The sequence below is a fragment of the Globicephala melas genome, chromosome 1, assembly GCF_963455315.2.
Source record: "Globicephala melas chromosome 1, mGloMel1.2, whole genome shotgun sequence".
Classification (NCBI taxonomy): domain Eukaryota; kingdom Metazoa; phylum Chordata; class Mammalia; order Artiodactyla; family Delphinidae; genus Globicephala; species Globicephala melas.
Genome location: NC_083314.1, coordinates 167,694,560 through 167,714,627, shown reverse-complemented (window position 1 = coordinate 167,714,627; position 20,068 = coordinate 167,694,560). Strand labels below are relative to the sequence as shown.

The 20,068-nt window shown below is 48.6% G+C and overlaps 1 protein-coding gene across 1 annotated transcript; it reads right to left on the bottom strand.

The window, feature by feature from the left end:
* Positions 1-5,248: 5,248 nt before the first annotated feature.
* TRIM63 (tripartite motif containing 63) lies at positions 5,249-16,910 on the bottom strand. Its single transcript, XM_060288958.1, has 9 exons — positions 16,689-16,910; positions 15,608-15,780; positions 12,623-12,791; positions 11,736-11,831; positions 10,086-10,319; positions 9,300-9,322; positions 8,853-8,977; positions 6,365-6,436; positions 5,249-5,295 (listed from the first exon to the last, which is right to left on the bottom strand). The coding sequence occupies exons 1-9, from the start codon at positions 16,845-16,847 to the stop codon at positions 5,285-5,287; spliced, it is 1,062 nt and encodes a 353-aa protein (XP_060144941.1). The 5' UTR covers positions 16,848-16,910; the 3' UTR covers positions 5,249-5,284.
* Positions 16,911-20,068: the final 3,158 nt, after the last annotated feature.

The window sequence follows — 20,068 nt, the reverse complement described above, 5'->3', positions numbered from 1 at the left end:
GGCAGGGGCCTCTGATAGGCCCTCTACCTAAAAAGAGCTTTGGGCTGGGGACCTCCCTGGCCAGTCACCCCATCATCAAGGGCCCTGGGGACCTTAGCTTGGCTATGGCCCTTCACAGAGACAAGAGACTAGGATGTGAGCCCCTATCCCACACCCCTGGGGACAAGGAGGGGCTCCTTCAGTGTCTCCCCGACAGGAGTCATCTTGTTAGGAAACTAAGTGCAAGGAGCGAGGATGGCAGCGGCATGCCTGCCTAGATTGGGTCCCCACTGAGTACCTTTCCACCTGCTCTGGACTGAGTGTGGACAACTTTTACCGCAGGCTTCCTGGTTTTCCTGTATACTCTTAGAACCAGCAAGCTCAGCGCTACCTGGAGAAGGTGTTAGAGTGCAGGCTCCAGGTCCCCGCATCAGACCAACTGAATCAGAATCTCTGGATGTAGACCCTAGGAATCGACATAGTTACAAATTCTCAGGGGATTTTCTGCACAGTAAAGTCTGAGGACCTCTACATAAGCTTTTATCATCTCAGACATATACTCACCTGATCTCCCCACTAGATTTTAAGCTCCTTGAGAGCCGGGATGTATTTTATACTTCTATTACAATTTAGTTTAGCTCTGAGCACCTACTGAGCACTTAGTTAAAAGCCTGTGAATTGGATTGAAATAAAGAAGTACATAAATATAGAGCTGGTCACTTAGTCAGATGAGAGTAAGTGAGGCAGGTGCAGCTCACAGGGGTTTCTTGCTGGGCCATCTCAGTCGTGTTGTAGTTTCAAGCTGCCCTGTGCTCAGATTAATCTTATAATTTATTTGAAGGCAAAACATTTATGCTTTAAAAAAGTGTGTCATCTATGTCCCTCTCGTTCCCTTTAATGCAAAGCACATTGTAAATTCTCAATATGTGGAGATTTGAAAATTGGATCCAGACACATATATTCATTTTATAAAAACTTTTATGCCAAATTTCCCTTAAATTAATACTTTTCTAGGATGCATTTTAATTGATTTGCAAGAGTTTGACTAATTAGTTAAGACTTTGATATACTGAAAAACTGCTCCACTTGTATTCTATTCACAGATCCCCAGAAGGTCCTCTGCTCATGACCTAGCAAGTTGCAGACCTCAACAATTTTATTCTAAAGATGTAGATTCCCCTATAAAGAAAAAAAATGTTTCCTGCCATTCCAGTTCTACAAGGATCAAGCCATTAGCTACTACAGTCGGCCACTGAGGAGAATTCAGGATGGAGAAAAAATAAGAAGTATTCTGGGCTTTGGATATACTGGCCCCTAGGTAGTTAAGGTGCACATGTAATGAAAATTTTTAATGATGCCGGATTCTTGCATCTTCCCTTACATAGGAAAGCACTAAAATCATTAACTTGAGATGTCTGTTTTTTGTGATTAGCAGACTACATATTTTTCTCAGCAAAAAAAAATTCATATATATCCTGGTTCCTCCCTTACCTCTTCGGAGCAGCTGCTTAGTAAGGACCCCAAATAAAACATAACTCACAACTTTTGTGTTGTGCATTTTTATCTTGGTCAACACCTACATTCCACAATGAATCTGATTCTGTAGGTCTGGGGAGGGGGTCTGGGAACCTATATTGTTTAAACTTCTGAGTTGAATGCTATTGTGAAATTATTGTTCATTTTTTATGGTATAAATGCTTATGATTTTGAAAAGAACCTTTATCTAAAGTATTGAAGGATAAAAGGGCATGATATCTGGGATTTGCCTTAAAATAATCCCAGTGTGGGGAGGGAGTAATGATGGAGAAGAAACAAGTGTCTGTAACTGTTGAAACTGAGTGATGAGTATGGAGGGTATGTTCTAATATTCCCTCTACTTTTCCATAAGTTTGAAATTTCCCAGAATTAAAGGTTTAAGGGAAAATAACCCTCTGGTGATTCTAAAGCAGCAGCCTATGGAACCATATTCAAGGTTCATGGACTAACCCTCTGCAACCAGTTTCCTTACAGCATGATCTTAAAAGAAACTTGTTGATCAAGAACCCTTCATACCACCCGTAAGTGTTCTGGTTTGTGTGGCAAAGTAGAGATTCCCTTATCTGCAAAGAACGGGTATCTCCCTGGAATTCAAATTTCTGACTACAGAGCCTTGACTGCCCTCCCTCCTCCCTCTGATAAGTGACAAGATAGTGGATGGACATGCCTATCTCACATGTGATCAGTAACCCGGAGAAGAAATCTGGAGCCAGAATGTGGACAGGTTGTAATCCTGATTCTTGTGATTTCAAGGTGATGAAAGCTTCTAACTTTCCGGCCTCAAATTCCTTCAGTCTTCTATAGGAGGATAATTTAGGACTATGAAGAAAAGCAAGTGTGCAATTGTTAAAAAAAGGATAGTGGTGGGACTCCCCTGGTGGTCCAGTAGAAAAACAGAAAAAAGGACAGTGGCTACCTCCAAGCAGGAGGAGGGAGACACGTGATGCGTTTCTTGGGTTTGATAAAGTTCTTTTCCTTTTCCTTTTTCTTTTTTGGCTGCACTGTGCAGCATGAGGGATATTAGTTCCCCAACCAGGGATCAAACCCGTGTCCCCTGCAGTGGAAGCGCGGAGTCATAACCACTGGACTGCCAGGGAAGTCCCTATTATTATTATTATTTTTTTAGTTGAAGTATAATTGGTTTACAGTGTTTAGGATGTACAGCAAAGTGATTCAGTTAAACATATAATGTTCCTTTTCTTGACCTGCTAAGTAACAGCACAGGATTTCACTATACAGTAGTTTATTTAACTCTAAAATTAGTTCTGTGCACTTGTGTGTATGTAATATGTTACACAATTTTTTTTTAAAAAATTTAAGCTTCAGAATTTAAGGACTAGAAATGAAAACAAAATCTAATTACCTAAAATTCAAAGTTAAGGACTGAGTTAGCCTTGGAAAAACTCCCAGAAGTGAAAATGGACAGAGGTGTGAGGGTTTAAAACATTTTTGTAAAGTGAATTCCATAGAATGCTAGTTCTGGAGGATGTCATGTGAATGAATGAGTTGGGAAATGCTGGGTTATATAGTCAATCCACCAAGAAATATTAAGAGCTTTGAAGATCAGATGGTATTCCAAATACCGTGAACTCGATGGACCAGTAATTTGGCTAAAGTTAAACAGCTTTCATTATGGCAGGACTGCTCAGAGCCCTTAAGTTGCTACTGAGTTCTGAATGTCGAAAAGTTGGGACAGACTCTGCAGTGTTCCTCAGATTTCTAAATCCGAGGTGTCTCAGACCCAATTAACGCACCACCTCAGGTTCGCTCAGCTGCACCTCTCTCCTAGCCCCTTGGCCCCTTGTTCATGGAGAGCCTGGATGCTACTTCAGCCGCGGTCATCGCCTCATCCGCTAGCACGGGTGGCTGTCTTGGCCTTCCCTGGAGTAAATCTGGGCTCCAGCAGAGCCTCCATGGCGACCACTGCGGCGGGGGCAGCAGTAGCTCTAGCACCCCTGCCGTTAGCCCTGACAGGTTTTTGTTTTGGTTTTTTTTCTTTTTTGTAATGTGAGTGTCCGACTTGAGCTTTGACTGCCATCCATTTCAAAAGAGGCAACCACTTCAGGGCTATCTCTAATAAACACCTCGCCAGCCACAGCACTAGATAGAGAGCCAGGCCGTATCTCCCCACTGAGGCTCCTTTGTTTTGGAGATCTTAGTTGATTTTGCTAACTGACCATTTGAGCCATTCGCTTTTTTTCCACTTCCCACGCTTTAAATTCCCTCTCTTATGTTCTAAATTCACCAATAAAGAGTGAGCTTTTGACACCCTAGGCCCCTACCCTAGACCCCAATAAAAGCGGAACCCAGGCTCTTGCTCTCTCCCTCCCTCTCTCCACCCGTGAACACACTGCGTGGCCCCAGGATGCTATGTAATTTGCAGATCTTGTAAGTAATAAACCTTTATTTTTTCAGAATTTCCTGATGGTTAGTACTTAAGGGCATCTTGAAATCATAATAAGAACTACAAGGGCCAGTCTAACCACGACATTGGTTGCTGATAGGCTGAGACTGACACAAAACACGCACCCAACCCCACTGGCCCCTCGAGGCTCTGCTCCACCCACCACCTGCAGGGTCAGCTGACAGGTGCCTTCTAGCTTCCCCGGCAGCTGCCCAAAGGGCCAAGTGATGCAGTGGAAGAGCAAGGGCATTAACTCTCCGGGAGGCAAACTCCAGTCCTGGGAGATGGGAGGTGGAAGAAGCCAGCAGACATGTCTCTCTTCTTCCCTCTGATGAACTGTTTGAGGCGGGTTGTTCTTTGTAACCTGCTAGAAGCATCTCCCTTGGCTGAGCAAGCAGCCAGGGGTCTCCTGGTGGAGCTGTGGCCAGCTGGGTAACACGATACTTTGTATTTGCTTCCCTCCTTTCCTGACTTGCTTCCACTTCCCTTCACTCTGGCTGCCCTAGGAACGTAGCTGAACTAAAGTGTTTACTCTTTGCCTCAGGCTCTGTTTTCTGGAGAGCCAGGAAATAAGGCATTGAACCCTTTTCTGGAGGGTCCTCTCAGGGCCAGTTTTCCACACAGTTCTCACTGGGACATGCGGGTTTAAAGGACAACTTCTTCGGTGGGATAGAAACCTTGGCTTGCCGTCACTGTCTTCTTCCTGCTGCACTCTTCCTATCGGGCCTTCTGTCCGTCTACCCTGAACTGTCCTCTGAAAAAAGGCTGAATGAAACCCCAGCTCTTTTGGTAATAAAGGGAAGAAAGCGTTGTGCATTTATTGAAACAACATGGAACACGAACTCAGTCGCTGTCCCTTATGTCAGGAATAGACACTGAAATACAGCACCTTATCCTTTCCTGGGTCTGTGAGTGCTACGGAGCCCCTCCCACCAAGGAGAGGAAGTGGGTGGCTGTATCAACCTGGCTTCTTTCGCTTCTTTACAACAATCATCCATCACACGATGACCAGGCATTATCATACAAAAGTTCCTTTACAAAAAGCACCAAATTGGCATACGTATACAAGTATATACAAAAATCACATTTTAAAAATGTACAAAATATTCCATTTTGCACCAACGTAGAAAAGTATCCAGTGTGGTTGTTTCAAGCACGTTTCCAACTCTGGTTCATGACGCTGGACACAGCGGTGAGGTCCCGCTCCTGGTTCCTGCTCTCTGAGCAGAGAGAAGACACACCTCCCCATTGCCCCTCCGGGGGCCCTGACCCCTCCCACCCTGGGCCTGTCACCAAGGTAGCTGGGCCCATCCCCACCCTCCCCAGTCTCTCTGCATCTAGACGGTCTCTCCCTCATCCATCTCCTTACTGGTGTCCTGAAAAAAAAGACGAAGAAACACAAGGTGAGATAGGGCCTCAGGAGGATCCAGGGCTTACCAGGATGCAGTGACAAAATTATCAGACTCCAATTCCTGCCTGGCCTCTTCCGTTTAAAATTGCAATAGAATTTAGCTGCCTAAATGCTATGGATTTCAGATCCAATGCAAAAGACTCTAGAAGGCTACTCTGTGTTTTTTAGCTGGATTGGAATTTAGTTCCAATAATAACTTGAATTGAAAAATAATAACATTAGCAAACATGACGTTTCTATGTGCCAGACACTGTGTTAAATGATTACCTAATTTAGTCCTGATTACAGTCTAATCTTTTGAGGTCAGTACTGGTATACCGCCTTGCAAAGATGAGTACGTCAAGATTCAGAAAAGTCGTGAACTGCCCAAGAACACACCGCTAGTCCATGGTAAAGCTGTGATTCAGAACCCAGGCCCTTAACTGTACTCTGTCAGGTTGGGAAACTCAGATACCTATGGGGCCAGGTGACATGAATGGGTCAAGCAGGCAGGCTGACAGTGGTGGGGCTGGGCAAACTAGCAAATGGATGTCCCATCCAAAGGAGGCAACTGCTTCCCAGAGCCAGCTCTCTGAGACTAGGGAGAAGGGCAAGCCCAGCGTTGTTAGCTCTTTCCAAATTTTGACAGGGTGAAAATCCAAAGTCTTAGTTGAACTCTTCTTTTAAAAGAAAACAAAAACAAAACATCCTTTTAAAAAAATCTACTAATTTTAAAAATGTTGACAACTAATTTTTAAAATTTTGAACATTGGGCCAAGCCTGCCTTGTGGGTGCTCTCTTTTGCCTCTGTTTTGCTGTGTCACTTCGTGTTTAGGAAGGTCATTTAGATGTAAAATGGGAGCTTTTTATTATGAATAGTTTGGGGGAGTTCTCTAAGAGTAAAGGGAACACGACTTTACCTTAACAGGTTTAAAAGCCCTACAGGGAACAAGAAACATCACCCCACCGTCAAGCACAGCACTTTGCACTCAGTAGGGATCTCATGTTGTCACTGAATGAACGAACGAATGAAAGGAGGGAGACAGATTTCTCACCTTCTTCCCTCCCCTCTGTGGACTCTTCCTCTTCCTGATTTTCTTCTTCAATAAACTCCTCCTCTTCCTCACCTGTGTGTGACAAAGAACAATTGCATTAGGTTGGGGCTGGTGTCTCAGAGGAGAGGCTCAAAGGAGATCCAGGCTGGAGACAGCAGCCGTTCCATAACCAGTCGGGGTCCAGCGGCCACGCGGTGACATCACTGGCCGAGGAGGTGATGGGCTTGTGTCCTCCTTCCCCAACCTCCTCCTTTCTTCCCACACCCTTCCAAGCGAGGGAGGCTCAAGACCTCCTTTTTCCAGTCGCAGCAGCAGCAGCAGCACCTGTCACTTGATCTGCCTGCGACTGGAGGGACCTTCGGGGAAGCACACTGTGTACCGCTGCACATTTCTCAGACAGATCAACTTTACCTGGGGAAAATGGGACAAAAACGCCTTGATTCTCAGGGAGCAGAATCCTTATTCTGAAGGAATCTGCTCAGCCTTTGAAATCTGCTTGCCTAGCGCTCCTTCTTCAGTTTTCCGCATTCCTTAGCCTACAGAGGCGAGGAAGTGGGGCGTGAAGCCCTTCTGGGGCCATCTGCTCCTTAGGTGTCTGAAACTGAGCTTCAGACAGTGACTGTGCCGCAAGCTTTGTGCTCACTCTCCCATCCTGGGGTATCGCCTTCAAGCTCTACTCACAGGGAACGTGTCCCTTCCCCACCCCCTCTCTCAAGCCACTTCCTTAAGCCTTTGGGGGCCCTGAGGGGTCACTACAGACTCAGAGCATTTGTCAAGAGTATCTGGGGAGAGGCTTGAAAGAGTTAATTCCTCCAAACTGACAATTGGGATCTGTGCATAACCCAGGGAACGGTTTTGTGGTGGTTTAACCATTATCACAATTAACTACTCATAGCAGCATTTGCTGAGAACTTACTATGTGCCAAGTGCTTCCTTGTGCTAAGGACTGTACACGCACTGCCTCATAAAATCCCCAGAAGGCCCTCGGTGGAATCTGCGCGGGGTTACTTACTGGTATGTGGCCTCTGCAAGTCTCTCACCTTTCCTTGGTTTTATTGCCTCAGTTACAAAATGGAGATGACAGGAGAACTACCTCTTAAAGTTGTTGTATTAAACAACAAAATTCACGTCCAGGGCTCAGTGCCCCAGATATAGAAAGTGCTCGATAAATGGTAGCTGTGGGTACTCTCCCCATTTATCCATGAGGGCACGGAGGCTCAGGGAGATTACTGAAGGCAGTGAAGATAGTCACAATGTCGGACTGTTCACATAGTATGATCCACTCTTGAATATCTTAGCTTAGGGAGGGTGACGGTGGAGCAGATGCTCTACAGCAGTGGATACACCCGAGTCCGTCGACATCTCAGCTTTGGGATGCATTTTGTCCTTACCCAAGAATAGAGTATATTTGGGCTTCTGGGAACAGATTTAACACATCAGAGTCTGAAAGCTTGCAGGAGAGCAGATGCAGGAGGTGCCAAGAAGCTTTTCTCTTTCTCTTGCCAGCCCACTCACAGTTCTTCCCTGTTCCTGAACAACCTCTACCCCTCTTTCTTTCTCTCAGCAGATCATTGGAGCATCACCTCTCAGACAAATGCAACATTCAGCAGAATTGGATCCGCCCTCTCTTTCTTCATCGCTAACTAGCTATCTTTCAACTGTGTAACCTTGAGCAAACTATCAAAATCTTTGTTCTCCATCTGGTTGCCTCATTTTCTCTTATAATTTTTCCTTTATTATTGTTATGGTTATATTGTTACAATTATTATATGCATGTTATGGAAGAGTAATCACAAACAGAAGCAAGGACAGAATATAGATGAATTAAGGTACCTGAGCGTCCGCGATTATAGCAAGAAGCTAAAGCCAAGACTAGCTTTAGGCAATAACTAGTGTATGTCCAGCATCTTACAAAGGCTTCTGAAGCAATATCTTATTTCTTGCAACAGCATCATTCGGTGGTCATTGTCAGGAGGCCCATTTGTTACCTAAGTTTTTTTTTTTTTAACATCTTTATTGGGGTATAATTGCTTTACAATGGTGTGTTAGTTTCTGCTTTATAACAAAGTGAATCAGTCATACATAAACATATGTTCCCATATGTCTTCCCTCTTGCGTCTCCCTCCCTCCCACCCTCCCTATCCCTGTTACCTAAGTTTAAAGTTAGGAAATGAAGCTCCTAACTTCAGAGGCGGAGGGAGCCTCCAAAAGGCCACACGGATGAGAAGTGGTAGAATCGGATTTGACCTTAGGTCTGCCCGACTCCAGTTGCCAAGCTCTTTCTATTGCCCCAGGTTCCTCCCTAACACAGAGCCATACATAATTAATTGAGCAACAATTATGTACCAGGCACTGTGGTGGGCTCTGGGCTCATCCAGAAGTTGGCTGTATGAATTTAACTGATATCTGGGCGTCTTTGCTAGTGTATCTGCCTCTATGTGGGGCTCAGTGGGAGGGAAGCTGATTTTGGGGGAAAATAGTCCCTTACCTGTCTCAAAGTCGATGGCCCTCAGGGTGTCTGCTATGTGCTCTAAGTCCAAAGTAAAGTAGTCCATGTTTTCAAAGCCCTGCTCTATCTTCCCCAGTTGGCAACCCTTGGACGCTTCCACAATGCTGTAGGGGAGAGAGAAAAAGGGGTGGGGTGGGAGCACAGTGAGATCTCTGGCCTCAGAGAAGGAAGGAGTTGTTTTAGCCCTAACTTATACCAGTGTGCCTGCTTGTGCCCACACGACTCCCCCTGGAGGATGGAGTATTTCCTCTCCAGTCACAAGCAGAATGGATGGTCCAAGAAAGCAGGGGTGCAAAGGCCAGGAAAGCTATCCTGGGTTGAGACCCTCCCAGCAGACCTAATGCAAAGGAGGAGGCCCTCTGGACAGAAGTCAGAGGCCCTGAAGGGAGCTGGGGCCTTGGATCATAGCCCCGGAGAGACACTGACCTTCTGATGAGTTGCTTGGCACTCTGTGGGGGAAAAGAAAGAGCAAAGGGTTAGGACTGCAGAAAGGGTAGCCCCAGGAAATCAGCAAAACCAGTGACTGGGCTCTGCAAATGGGCACTTGGTGCCGTTCCCTAGCCCAGCTGTGACCCGCTCCTGAGTTTCAGCAGAACACAACTTGGATTTTCCCTCTGTCCATCGTCTGCACACATCTTGCTCATCATCCTAGGACCCTCCCGTTGTCCTGGCAGGAAGCTTGGATTCTAGGAGTATCAGTCTAAACCCTCCTAAACCCTGAAATCTTCAAGATGAGAATGATACCTAATCACCTTTTTATACCCAATGGATAGCACGAAGCCTGGCCCACAGTACGTGCTTAGGAAATTTGTATTGAACTTTACTCTTCCTTCACAAAATCTTATAGCTGATCTTTTTATGTCTCCCCCAAGAAGCTCTTCTAGGGTAGGGCTGTGTCTCGTTCATCTGTGTCTCCACCTCAGTGGCTGGCCTCTGGCAGGTGCTCAATTAATCGTCTCCACGTGGACACTGTATTTTGCCGCTTGCAAAGCCATTTCACAAACATCCTTTTATATGATCCTCATAAAATCAGTTAAGAGGAAAGAAGGTAGGAACTGTTACATGCTCATTTACAGATGAGAGACTGAGGCTTGGAGAGCATTAAATGACTTGCCCAAGGGCACATTCTTTGGTGATCAGGGATGAAGCACGACTTGACCCTCAGACAGGGCTGTGGAGCTGAAGTGCCCACACCCTCCCGGTCCTGCTCACCGAGAGGAAGATGGCCCCGCCAGGCTCGTCCAGGGACTGGATGGCTGTCTCCACCAGCTTGCTGGACTTCTCCAGTTGCTGCCGGTATTGCTGGATGAGGGCCTCGTGGAAGCTGAGCTTCTCCTCCTGCTCTCGCGTGACCCGCTGCAGCAGCTCACTCTTCTTCTCGTCCAGGATGGCGTACAGCACGTCGAACTTCCGGCTCAGCTCTTCCTTCACCTGGTGACTGTTCTCCTGGGGACAGAGATCTTGGAGTCACATCCTGCAGGCCCTCCATCCTATCCCCAATGCTTCTTTCTTGGGATGGGTGTGCTAGGAATAAAAAGTCTGAAGCTGGGGAGATTGACTGCACCCCCATTTCACAGAACACGAAATGAAGCCTTAGCAAGAAGACAGCTTTTGCTAAGGTTCCCCAGCCACTTAGCACACCAGTAACATTTGGAGGCTGGGGTCATGGAGAAAGCTACACCTTCCGTCAAAAGTAGAGACTCTGGGCTTCCCTGGTGGCGCAGTGGTTGAGAGTCCGCCTGCCGATGCAGGGGACGCAAGTTCGTGCCCCGGTCCGGGAAGATCCCACATGCCGCGGAGCGGCTGGGCCCGTGAGCCATGGCCGCTGAGCCTGCGCATCCGGAGCCTGTGCTCCACAACGGGAGAGGCCACAACAGTGAGAGGCCCGCGTACCGCAAAAAAAAAAAAAAAAAAAAAAAGTAGAGACTCTAAGGTCAGATGGGATGATGTATGTGGGCCTCCCCAAGTCACAATCTTCCTCCCATTTTAGGACCAAGACCAGATTTGGGAAGCTCTGCATCATTTGGTCATCTGAGAGGTGGAGAAGCTGCTCCTCCCCTAGTGGCCTCCACATTGAGGCTTCCTTCTGTCCAACACTGATGCTAATCTTCGTTTCCTTACCTATAAAGAAGGTATAATAATAGCATCTCATCAGACTGGGGGCTCTACTATCCTCTGTCAGACCGGGAGCCCCTCCCAGTTATTACGTTGTTATGTTATTATGTTGTTATGGGTAATAACAACATCCCTCTTCCTTCCTTTAAACCTATCCTTCACACAACTCTTTTGTCCACCAGAAACGTAATGATCCCTTTCCCCCATCTCATTTCCAGGTCTCCACAAGGGGAGATGGAAAATCATGGGTGCTTTTGCAGGGATAGAAAAGTTGCCTTCTGCCTCTACAGTCTTGCTACTCAAAGTGTAGTCCATGGACTAGCAACTTGGGCAAATCCTGGGAGCTTGTTAGAAAAGCAGAATCTCATGCCTCATTCTAGACCTACTGAATCAGAACTTGAATTTGAACAAGATCCCAGGGTGGTTTGCGTGCACATTCAAGTTTGAGAAGCTTTAGTCTACAGCACACTGGAGAACAATGTTCTAAAAGCTACTAGTGCTGAACAAATGCTGGGAATTATTGGTGGGACACTGCCTGAAGTCAGGGACCTGGTCTGTCTTGCTCACCGCCACATCCTCAGCACCTCTGGCTGAGCCTGACACACAGCTGTCCTCAGGAAGCGTTTGTTGAATGGGTGGATGAATTGATTAGTCAGTCCCTCCCCCACCATCCCTGCTTGAACACCCCAGAGACCAAGCTGCACTGGGAGGCTTCGAACCCCCAGGCAGAGCTAGTCTTCCCCTCACCTTGGTCACTCGACAGGAGTCCTCCAGCTGAGTGATGATGGTCTGAACACGGTCATTCCCTGCTACCAGCATGGAGATACAGTTACTCAGCTCAGTCTAGACGGGAGGAAGGGGTGGGGGATCAGGAGAAGAGAGACAAAAATATTCTCAGGGCCTGCCCTCTGGGGCGTGGCAGCAAAACGGCACCCTCACTCCCCTCTCTGCTAGAAAGAGCCTCTTTCTGAGGTACAGCTCAGCTCCAGAGCAGAAAATATCAGAGAGATACTGCATCCCTCATTTTACAGATGAGGCCCAGAGAGGGGAAATGAGCTGCCCAAAATACACAGCAATGTGCTGGCAGAGGAGGGGCTTGTTTCTAGGAATGGAGGGATCCATAAAAGAAAGAGGTTGGAGAGTTCTAGAAGAGAGAGATCAAGAGAAGAGTAGGAGGCGGGGAGGAAAGAGTATAGAAAGGGCAGCCATTGCTTACTGCATGTACAGCATGGCGGGGCTCCCACAGGCCCAGAGGCCCGGGGAGAGGACTCTCAGCTGCCTCCTGCTGCAGAGGGATCCAGGGAGAGGTGACCAGCACAGGAAGGGGTATCTGGGACCCAAACCACACTGGGTGGTAGAAGTCGTGGCCAGAGAGGGCCCTGGTGGCCTGGCCCTGGGACCTGCCCTCTCTCTTGGGGCCACACCCAGATGCTCTCAAGTGGCTCTAAGTATAACTCATGAGTTCAGCCACCTCCCCAGGGAAGGCAAGGGCTGCTGGCCCTGCGGGCAGGAAGTCCCTCCAGGGTGACTATTCCCGAAAGGCCAGCTCAGCAGATCTATAGGGATCAAATCCACATCCTGAATCATATGTCCAGCAGGCTCGGGCTGGGGGTGGAAGTAGCTCAGGTCAGCACCTTTTGTCCCTGGAAGACACTCTGCAGTGGGGCCACCTCGCAGGCCTTGTGGACCCCAAACACCTTGCACATGGAGCACGTGGGCACCTCACACGTGAGGCAGTAGATGTTGATTTTCTCATCTTCGTGCTCCTTGCACATGGGGTGGTTGCCTTTCTGCAGGGGCCGACTGAAGTGGAGAAGAGTCATAAGTCACGAGGTGGGAGTCTCGAGTCCCTGTCTCCTCCCCCAGCCCCAGGAGGCCACCCCAGATCCATGACCCAAGCTCTCAGTGGTGGGCTGTCCCAAACCCTTTTCTTTCCATCCTCTGAGGACCCAGGACCAGGGAAGCCAATGACACCAAGACTAGGATTCAAAGTCCAGTGATGGAGTTGGCCCTAGGCCTTGCCAGTACAGGACATGGGAAGGATTGCAGAATCCCAGAGTCATTTTGAGACATTTTCAAGAAGAGGAAACTGGGCCCCAGAAAGGTGAATTGACTTGCCCAAGGTCACCCAGCAAGTCAGGGCATGGGAGGCTAGAGTTCATTTGCTCTAATTATAGTCCCCATGCTCTTGGGTACAGCAGGCTGGGCTCTGAGCAAAGCAATTTATATTCATGGCCTCATTGAATTCTATATTTAATCCACCAGACTGTAGTCTCCATCAAAGCCGGGAAACTTGCCTAGTCCCTTCACCCCCTGAATCTGCAGTGTACAGTGCCTGGAATGGAGAAGGTGGTAATTAAATACAGGTAGAAAGAATAAATCAGTAAGCATGCCAGGAAGGCGCCCCGAGGCTCTGAGACAGAGGCACTATGTGTGCCCCAAGTCACACAACTAGAACATGGGCAACGCAGGGCCATCCAATGGCCCAGCACAAGCCTTGATTTCCAGTCCGAGATTCTTTCCAGGATCCAGAATCGCTTCTTTCTGTTTCCCCCCCAAACACACACTCTTAGGATGACTTTCTCCCTTTGTCTCTCTCTCCTTTTAGGGCCTCTGGCATGTTTTCTGTGTTTCTCTCAGGGTCACTTCCTCCCCGAGATTCCATTTTTTGGGTCTAGGTCTTACTGCCCCAGCTAACTATACACTCATTTAGAGCCAAGAGCACATCTACACACCTCTGCTTTCCCAGCCCCTAACACAGCAGGCAGCTCAGAATGACTGTCCCCCATCATGTCGGTGCCTCCCCTCCAAAGAACCTTGCATGGCCGATCACACCCTGGGCATTTTTGTCCCCTCAGGGTCTTAAATAGGCCCCTTTCCAGACTTACCTTTTGCATCTTTTAGCCCAGGGTCCCCCCATGCTGGCAGGGCTCTCCCTTTGCCACCTGTCTCTATCCCCTGGGAAGGGAGCTCTGGGGTGGCAGTAGGTGCAGAGGTGAGGCAAGATCCTGAGGGTCTGGTACTTGTGTCCTCTGTCATCCCAGTTGCCTATCCTCCCAGCCCCAGGCGCCAACATCGGGGTTCAAATCCAGATTGTTCTGCCACTTACTCATTGTGACCTTGGACAAATGATTTCACCTCTCTGAGCCTTGGTTTCATCCCAGAGCTACTGGGGTCATGGCAGGAATTGTCTGTGCTGAATGTGCAGTGCCTGGCACAGAGCAGACCCTCAATAACTATCATCATCATTCAACTCTGTGGAAAGGCCTTGACAACATGCTCTTCCTAGGTCGACACTGGGTGGGCTACTATTCTGGTGCAATATTGATTTTATTATTATTATTGTCATGATCAACGATATCCTTGCATTTTTGTAGTGTTGAACTCTAGCTACATAAGAGGCAGTAGCGGTTAAGAATGTTCACTGGGCAGTCAGTCAGACAGGCTCCCTCTCAGCTTCACCACTTGCTAGCTGAGTGGCCTAGGACAAACCTCTGATCCTTTCAGAGCCTCCATTTCCTCATCAGAAAATGAGGGTAAGAATGGTTTACAGGATTACTGTGAGAATTAAACAGGGATAATGCACGGAAAATACTTAGTGCAGTGCCTGCACACAGTAGCTGCTCAATAAATATTTGATATCTTTAACATTTCCCATCAAAATCCTACATGACAGTCACAATAACAAATCTTACTGTCCCTTTCTGGACACAGGGGAAACGGAGGCCCAAAGACTTACCCAGTATTCTACACTGCATGAGTAACAGAGAGTAGCAAACACAGTTCTCAGGTCAGAGCTTTCTCAGGCGAGGACTGGTCTGTCACCTTTTTGGGGGGCCAGACACTGCCTGTAGGCAGGCACTTGGTGAAGGTTTGGGACCACAAGGGCCATGAGGTCAGCAGCCTGGAAGTCTTGTCAGGATGTCCTGATTTGTAGAGATCTCCCTGGTAGCTGTGTCTCTCCCCAGTTTGAGGCCCAACACTGTACAACTTCGACCACGCACAAATTCTGCCTGAGAATGAGTGGCTATTTCACAAATAGGGAGACTTGGAGCTAGATGGACTGGGCCCAGTCCCAGCAATTCTACTTGTCAGCTGGGAAACCTTGGGTAATTGACTTCACCTCTTTGAGCCTAAACTTCCTCATCCATGAAACAGGGATGATGAAAGCCGTGCTGATCCATGGGATTGTCATGAAGCAGCAGCAGGAAGCATTCCCAGTGTCTCGCGCTGGTGTTATCACTATAGAGAAACTGGCTATGTTCTCACTGGGTGACTTCTCTGCTTATCAGGGCCACTTAGCTGGCTCCAGTGCCTCTCTCTCCCTCTTACATCTCATCTTTCCCCTGGTTTCTGTCTCAGTATCTTCCAGGAGGACAGCCTAACGTCTGGATCCCCTCCCATTCACTGGGTGACACCAAAAGCCAGGGCTGCGGGATAAGGTGAGCCTCCGTTCCTGCCTGGGGAAGAGGGAGCTGGCTCTCTGGATTGGCTAGCATAGCTCTTCCAGCTAGGGGACTGGATCCTGAGCAGATGAAGGAGAATGGGGCCTTGGAGAGCTGGGCTCAGAGGATGAGCTGGGGAGAGGGGATGGCCTCCCAGCTGCAGGGTGAACTGACCTGCAGCACTCCTGCTTGTAGATATCAATGATGTTCTCCACCAGCAGATTCCTCTGCAGGCCGTACACTCCATGACGGTCCATGATCACTTCATGGCGGCAGGAGGGGCATCGGAAACGGCTTCCAGACATGGACACTGAGCCACCCCGGTTGGCCCAGTAGGGATTTGCAGCCTGCTGGTGACAAGGGCAGAGGTGAGGCCTGGGCTCCCTCCTCAACTCCTTCCCTTTCTGACCTCCGACTATCCTTCCCCCTGCTCACCCCAAGATAACTTAAAGCCCCCTATCCTGAAATGAGAGAACCAGCCTCCTTACACAGGGAGCACCTGAGAAGTAACCAAGCAATCAACAGGTTTGGAGGTCAGCAGACCTAGGCTCAAGTCACAGTAATTCTCTGAATGACTTCAGGCGAGCAACATTTTCTCTCCAAGCCTCAGTTTGCCTATTTATGAAGTGGGCATATAATTAGAGCCAGCTCCTAGGGCTGCTACTTTAAAGAAAAAACAGTGAGAGATCATTCTGTAAAGTGCTTCTGGGGAACTTTGAGGCCTGCCTCCCAACCAGGATGCACATCGCTCCCATTCTTTTCTTAGAGAGATGAAGTCCCTCCTGCACCACATTATAGAGGGAACAGCATCAAAGGGGAAGATGCCTCTATGGCTCAGTGCCTCTCGGCCACCCTCCTCCTAAAACTCTGGGCACCCTGCCACTTTGGAGCTGGCTCCAGCCCCCAGGGTCTGGTTTCTCTCCCCTCTCCGCCTGTCTCTCCCACTTATCACTTGCGGCTTTTGGAATCCTGATTGGAGAGTCAACTGCGGTGCTCAGGACAGGCGTGGAGTAGCTACAGGCAGGGTGGGGAGGGGAAATGTACGTCATGGAGAAGGAATGGGGCAGCCAGAGCTGCTTCCCTACCCGCCTCGGCCCCTTCCAGAGGCCTCTGCAGGGGTTCACTTCAGAGGGGGGTAAAACAGCCCCAGTTTGGAAGGGTCCTGGGCTAAGAGAGAAGTTTTCTTTTAGTTTTCACTGCAGGAAAACTGAGTAGCTGCCTGAGGCCCCAGTTCTAGGCCATGCCCAGCACTGACCTGGAAGATGTCACAGGCACACTTCCGGCAGAGGTTGTGTTGACATGGCAAGATGACCACTGGCTTGGTAAACATCTCCAGGCAGATGGGGCAGATCAGCTGCTTCTCCAGGTTCTCCATGGGGTTCCCATCCTGGATCAGGCTTGACTTATAATCCATACTGTCAGGAGACGTGGGGACCCACCTGGCTGTCTCCTTCACCTGCCTCGCTCTAAGCAGATCTGGGGTCTTGCCTTTGTCACAGAATACCCGCCTGGAGCCTCTTTGCCTTCTTCTCCTGGAGCCCAAATTCTGCCTTGGTCTGTGGCCCCTCTGATATTTATAGCTGGACCCTGGTCACATGAGCCCCAGGAAAGGACCAGCTGAGAATTCCAACGCCAAGCGGCTGGCGAGGCTTGAGTTTCCTCCAGGCCCGAAAGACCAGCCTCTCAAATCACATGTAAGGATGAGCAATCGCTGTTCCCTTGGGACGGGGGTCGTAAACAAGAACAGCTTGTTCGTGGACAGGCTTGGGGCAGGACTGGGTACCCAGAGTTTCCTCCAAAAATTAGTCTCCTCCCACGGTAGGCTGGTAAGGAGGGAGTGGGCCACTGGGATTTGTGGGATTAATAGCGGGTGCCCTCTCACTGACCTAAATCAGGTCTGTCCCCAGATGAGGCCCATCCCCAGCACAGCATGTTGCTAAAGACCTTGGTCCCGCCCCATCCCCGCCCCCCACCCCCACCCCCACCCCCAGCCCCACACACTCAGGCTAGCCCATCCCTCCATCCTTCCACCACTAATTCCACTTTTTTCTTTTTGGCCATACCGCATGCGAGATCTTAGTTCCCAAACCAGGGATTGAACCCGTACCCCCTGCAGTGGAAGCATGAAGTCTTAACCACTGGACCACCAGGAAAGTCCCTAATTCCACTTTAATACTGAAAGGGCTCCCTTGAGACAGAGCCTAGTTCCCTCATTTTATAGATTTTGACACTGAGGTCTAAGAAAGAAAGGACCTTATTCAAAGTCATTTGGAAAGTAAGTGGCAAAGCCAGGAATCTTATTCATTCATCAGACATTTTCTGAGTACTAACTATACATCAGGTACCAAGGTGATAGATAAATGAGTAATCCTTTTCCCTGCCCTGAGATACTCACAGCCTAGGGAGGGAGACAGACAGAAATAAATACCACGTAGTGCCACGAAGCCCTACCTAACCACTTAGACATTATCCAGATGTTCCTGTCTGCTCTCTGCACAAATTTAAATTTTTCTCCACGTCCTTCTTGACCGTCGTCCATGTCAGCAGGTAGAAGTCATTAGAGCAGTTCCAACGGCTGTCTTTAAGGTAGAATGTCATGCAAAGGGACATTGGTATAAGGTGCTGGGGCAAGAGTGGGAGCAGTAACATCAGGCCTCAGGATGAGCCTAACAGGCTGTAGAACCTACAGGAGGAGTGTCCATGATCTCACGAAAGAGGGGCAGCAGGAGAGTGGGTTTGATGGCCTCAGCCTGGAGAGGAGTTGATGGTTGGAGCCCTGAGATGAGAGCTAGTGAGTAGTGAAGGCGTAAGAGCCAAACTTAGGAAGGGGAACGGGGAGGAGAAGAAGAAGGGCAATCAGTCACAGAAAGAGGAGGGGGCCTAGAGGACAAGGAGTGGGCAATTTCAAGGAGAGGGTAGTCCTCCCAAAATGTCAATGGCTGGTCTTAGCTGAGCACCTACTATATGCTGGGCACTGGGCTAAGCAATTCATACACATTATTTCATTTCATCATCTCAATAGCCAGCAACGTAAGTAAAATAACTTGTATGAAGTCACGCAGGTTGTAAGAAGGGGCCCTAGGACAAAACCCAGATATGCTTGACTCAGGAGTCCAAGCTCTTCAAGTCTCTACTGAACTGTAGGTCAACACTGCCAGGCCAGCCAGGGGCTGGAGGAGGATGAGAGTTGAAAAGAGGCCATCTTTTCCTCCTTGCTCAGTTTTGTTCAGGCGTAAGGTAGCACCGTTCTCCAGGAAGGAGGACTTTTCACTGCCACAGGAGACGAAGGCTTCAGCCTATCGTGGAATCCCATTCTCTTTTGCCTAAGTGGCATAGTTATGGTCAAGGAGATCCAAGGGCTAGTGTAGGTGGGCTAAAGATAAAGGATTTCCTCCCTGATAAAAAGTAAAGTGCAAGAAGAAAGCTTCGTTCTTGCCTTTGAATGAGGTTATGAGAGGGTGAGGCAGCGATCTTGCAATCAAGAAGGGGCAAGTCTGAAAAGGAAATCAACTCCCTAGAATGGCAAAGACGAACTACAGAAAGCACTGGGGTCATTGATGCCGTCATTGTGCTGCCAGTCTACCCACCCCCAGAAGTGCCCTCTAAAATGTGAGATAACAAATGTCAGGACAGTGTAATTAAATCTGTTACTTGCAGCAGAGAGCACTCTATATCCATTCATGATTCCAACTCTTCTATGCCAATGATTCTCAAATCTCTAATTCCAGTTCAGACCCCTCTCTTCCTTAAGCTGAAGACGTGTTGGAGATCTCCACTGGGATGTCCCCATAGCACCTCAAACTCATCATACCCCAAACAGAACACACCATCTCCTCCCCGCCTCCCCCCCAACCAAGCTCCTGCTTCCGTTTTCCTTGTCTCATGTCTCAGTGGACAGCACTCCCATCCAGCCATTTGCACAGACCAGAAAGCTGAGAGCCATCCTGGGGCTCCTCCTTCCTCCTTCCTGCACATCCAGTCAATCTCTGCATCAAACTTGGGTCCACCTTTACATCTCACTTGTCATCTTGCCAGCTGTGAGTCTGGCTCTCCCTCTGGGCTTAGAAGACTGAGGGCAAAGACCATCTCTATTTGTCTCTGTACCTCCAGCACCTGGCACGTAGTAGGCACAAAGAAATGTTTCTTAAATGGGTGGATGAGTGAATGAGCAAATTAAACATAGAAGCAGCAGGGTTACTGTCAGACTTGGGGGAGATTGAGGTAGTTGAGCGAGTTTTTTTCTTAGCTGAGATGGTACAGACAGTGCAGCTGGGTGTTGGGGTTGATGGCATAAATCCTAAAGCCTTGGGAAGGAGAGGGACACTCCTACCTTTGAGTTGGGAGGATGAGAGAGAGGAAAGGATGGAGGTTAGAATTAGCGGTGTTGGGAGATGGAGAGAAATGTGCTCATGTTGATAACCTCCGTCAGTCAAGAGAGAGTTGAGGTCACCTTCTGAGGCTGAGGCTGGGAGAAGAGGAGCCTGAGTGTGTGAAGCATAGGAGGAAGTGCCCTAGAGAGGGGTGGAAGAACTGTCTGTGGGCAGAAGAGCCTCACTGATGTCTGTCAACACGGATTTGCCATTTCAGAGGAGCCATTCACGTGGCTCTGTTGACTTTCTCTAGCCACACTTGGCA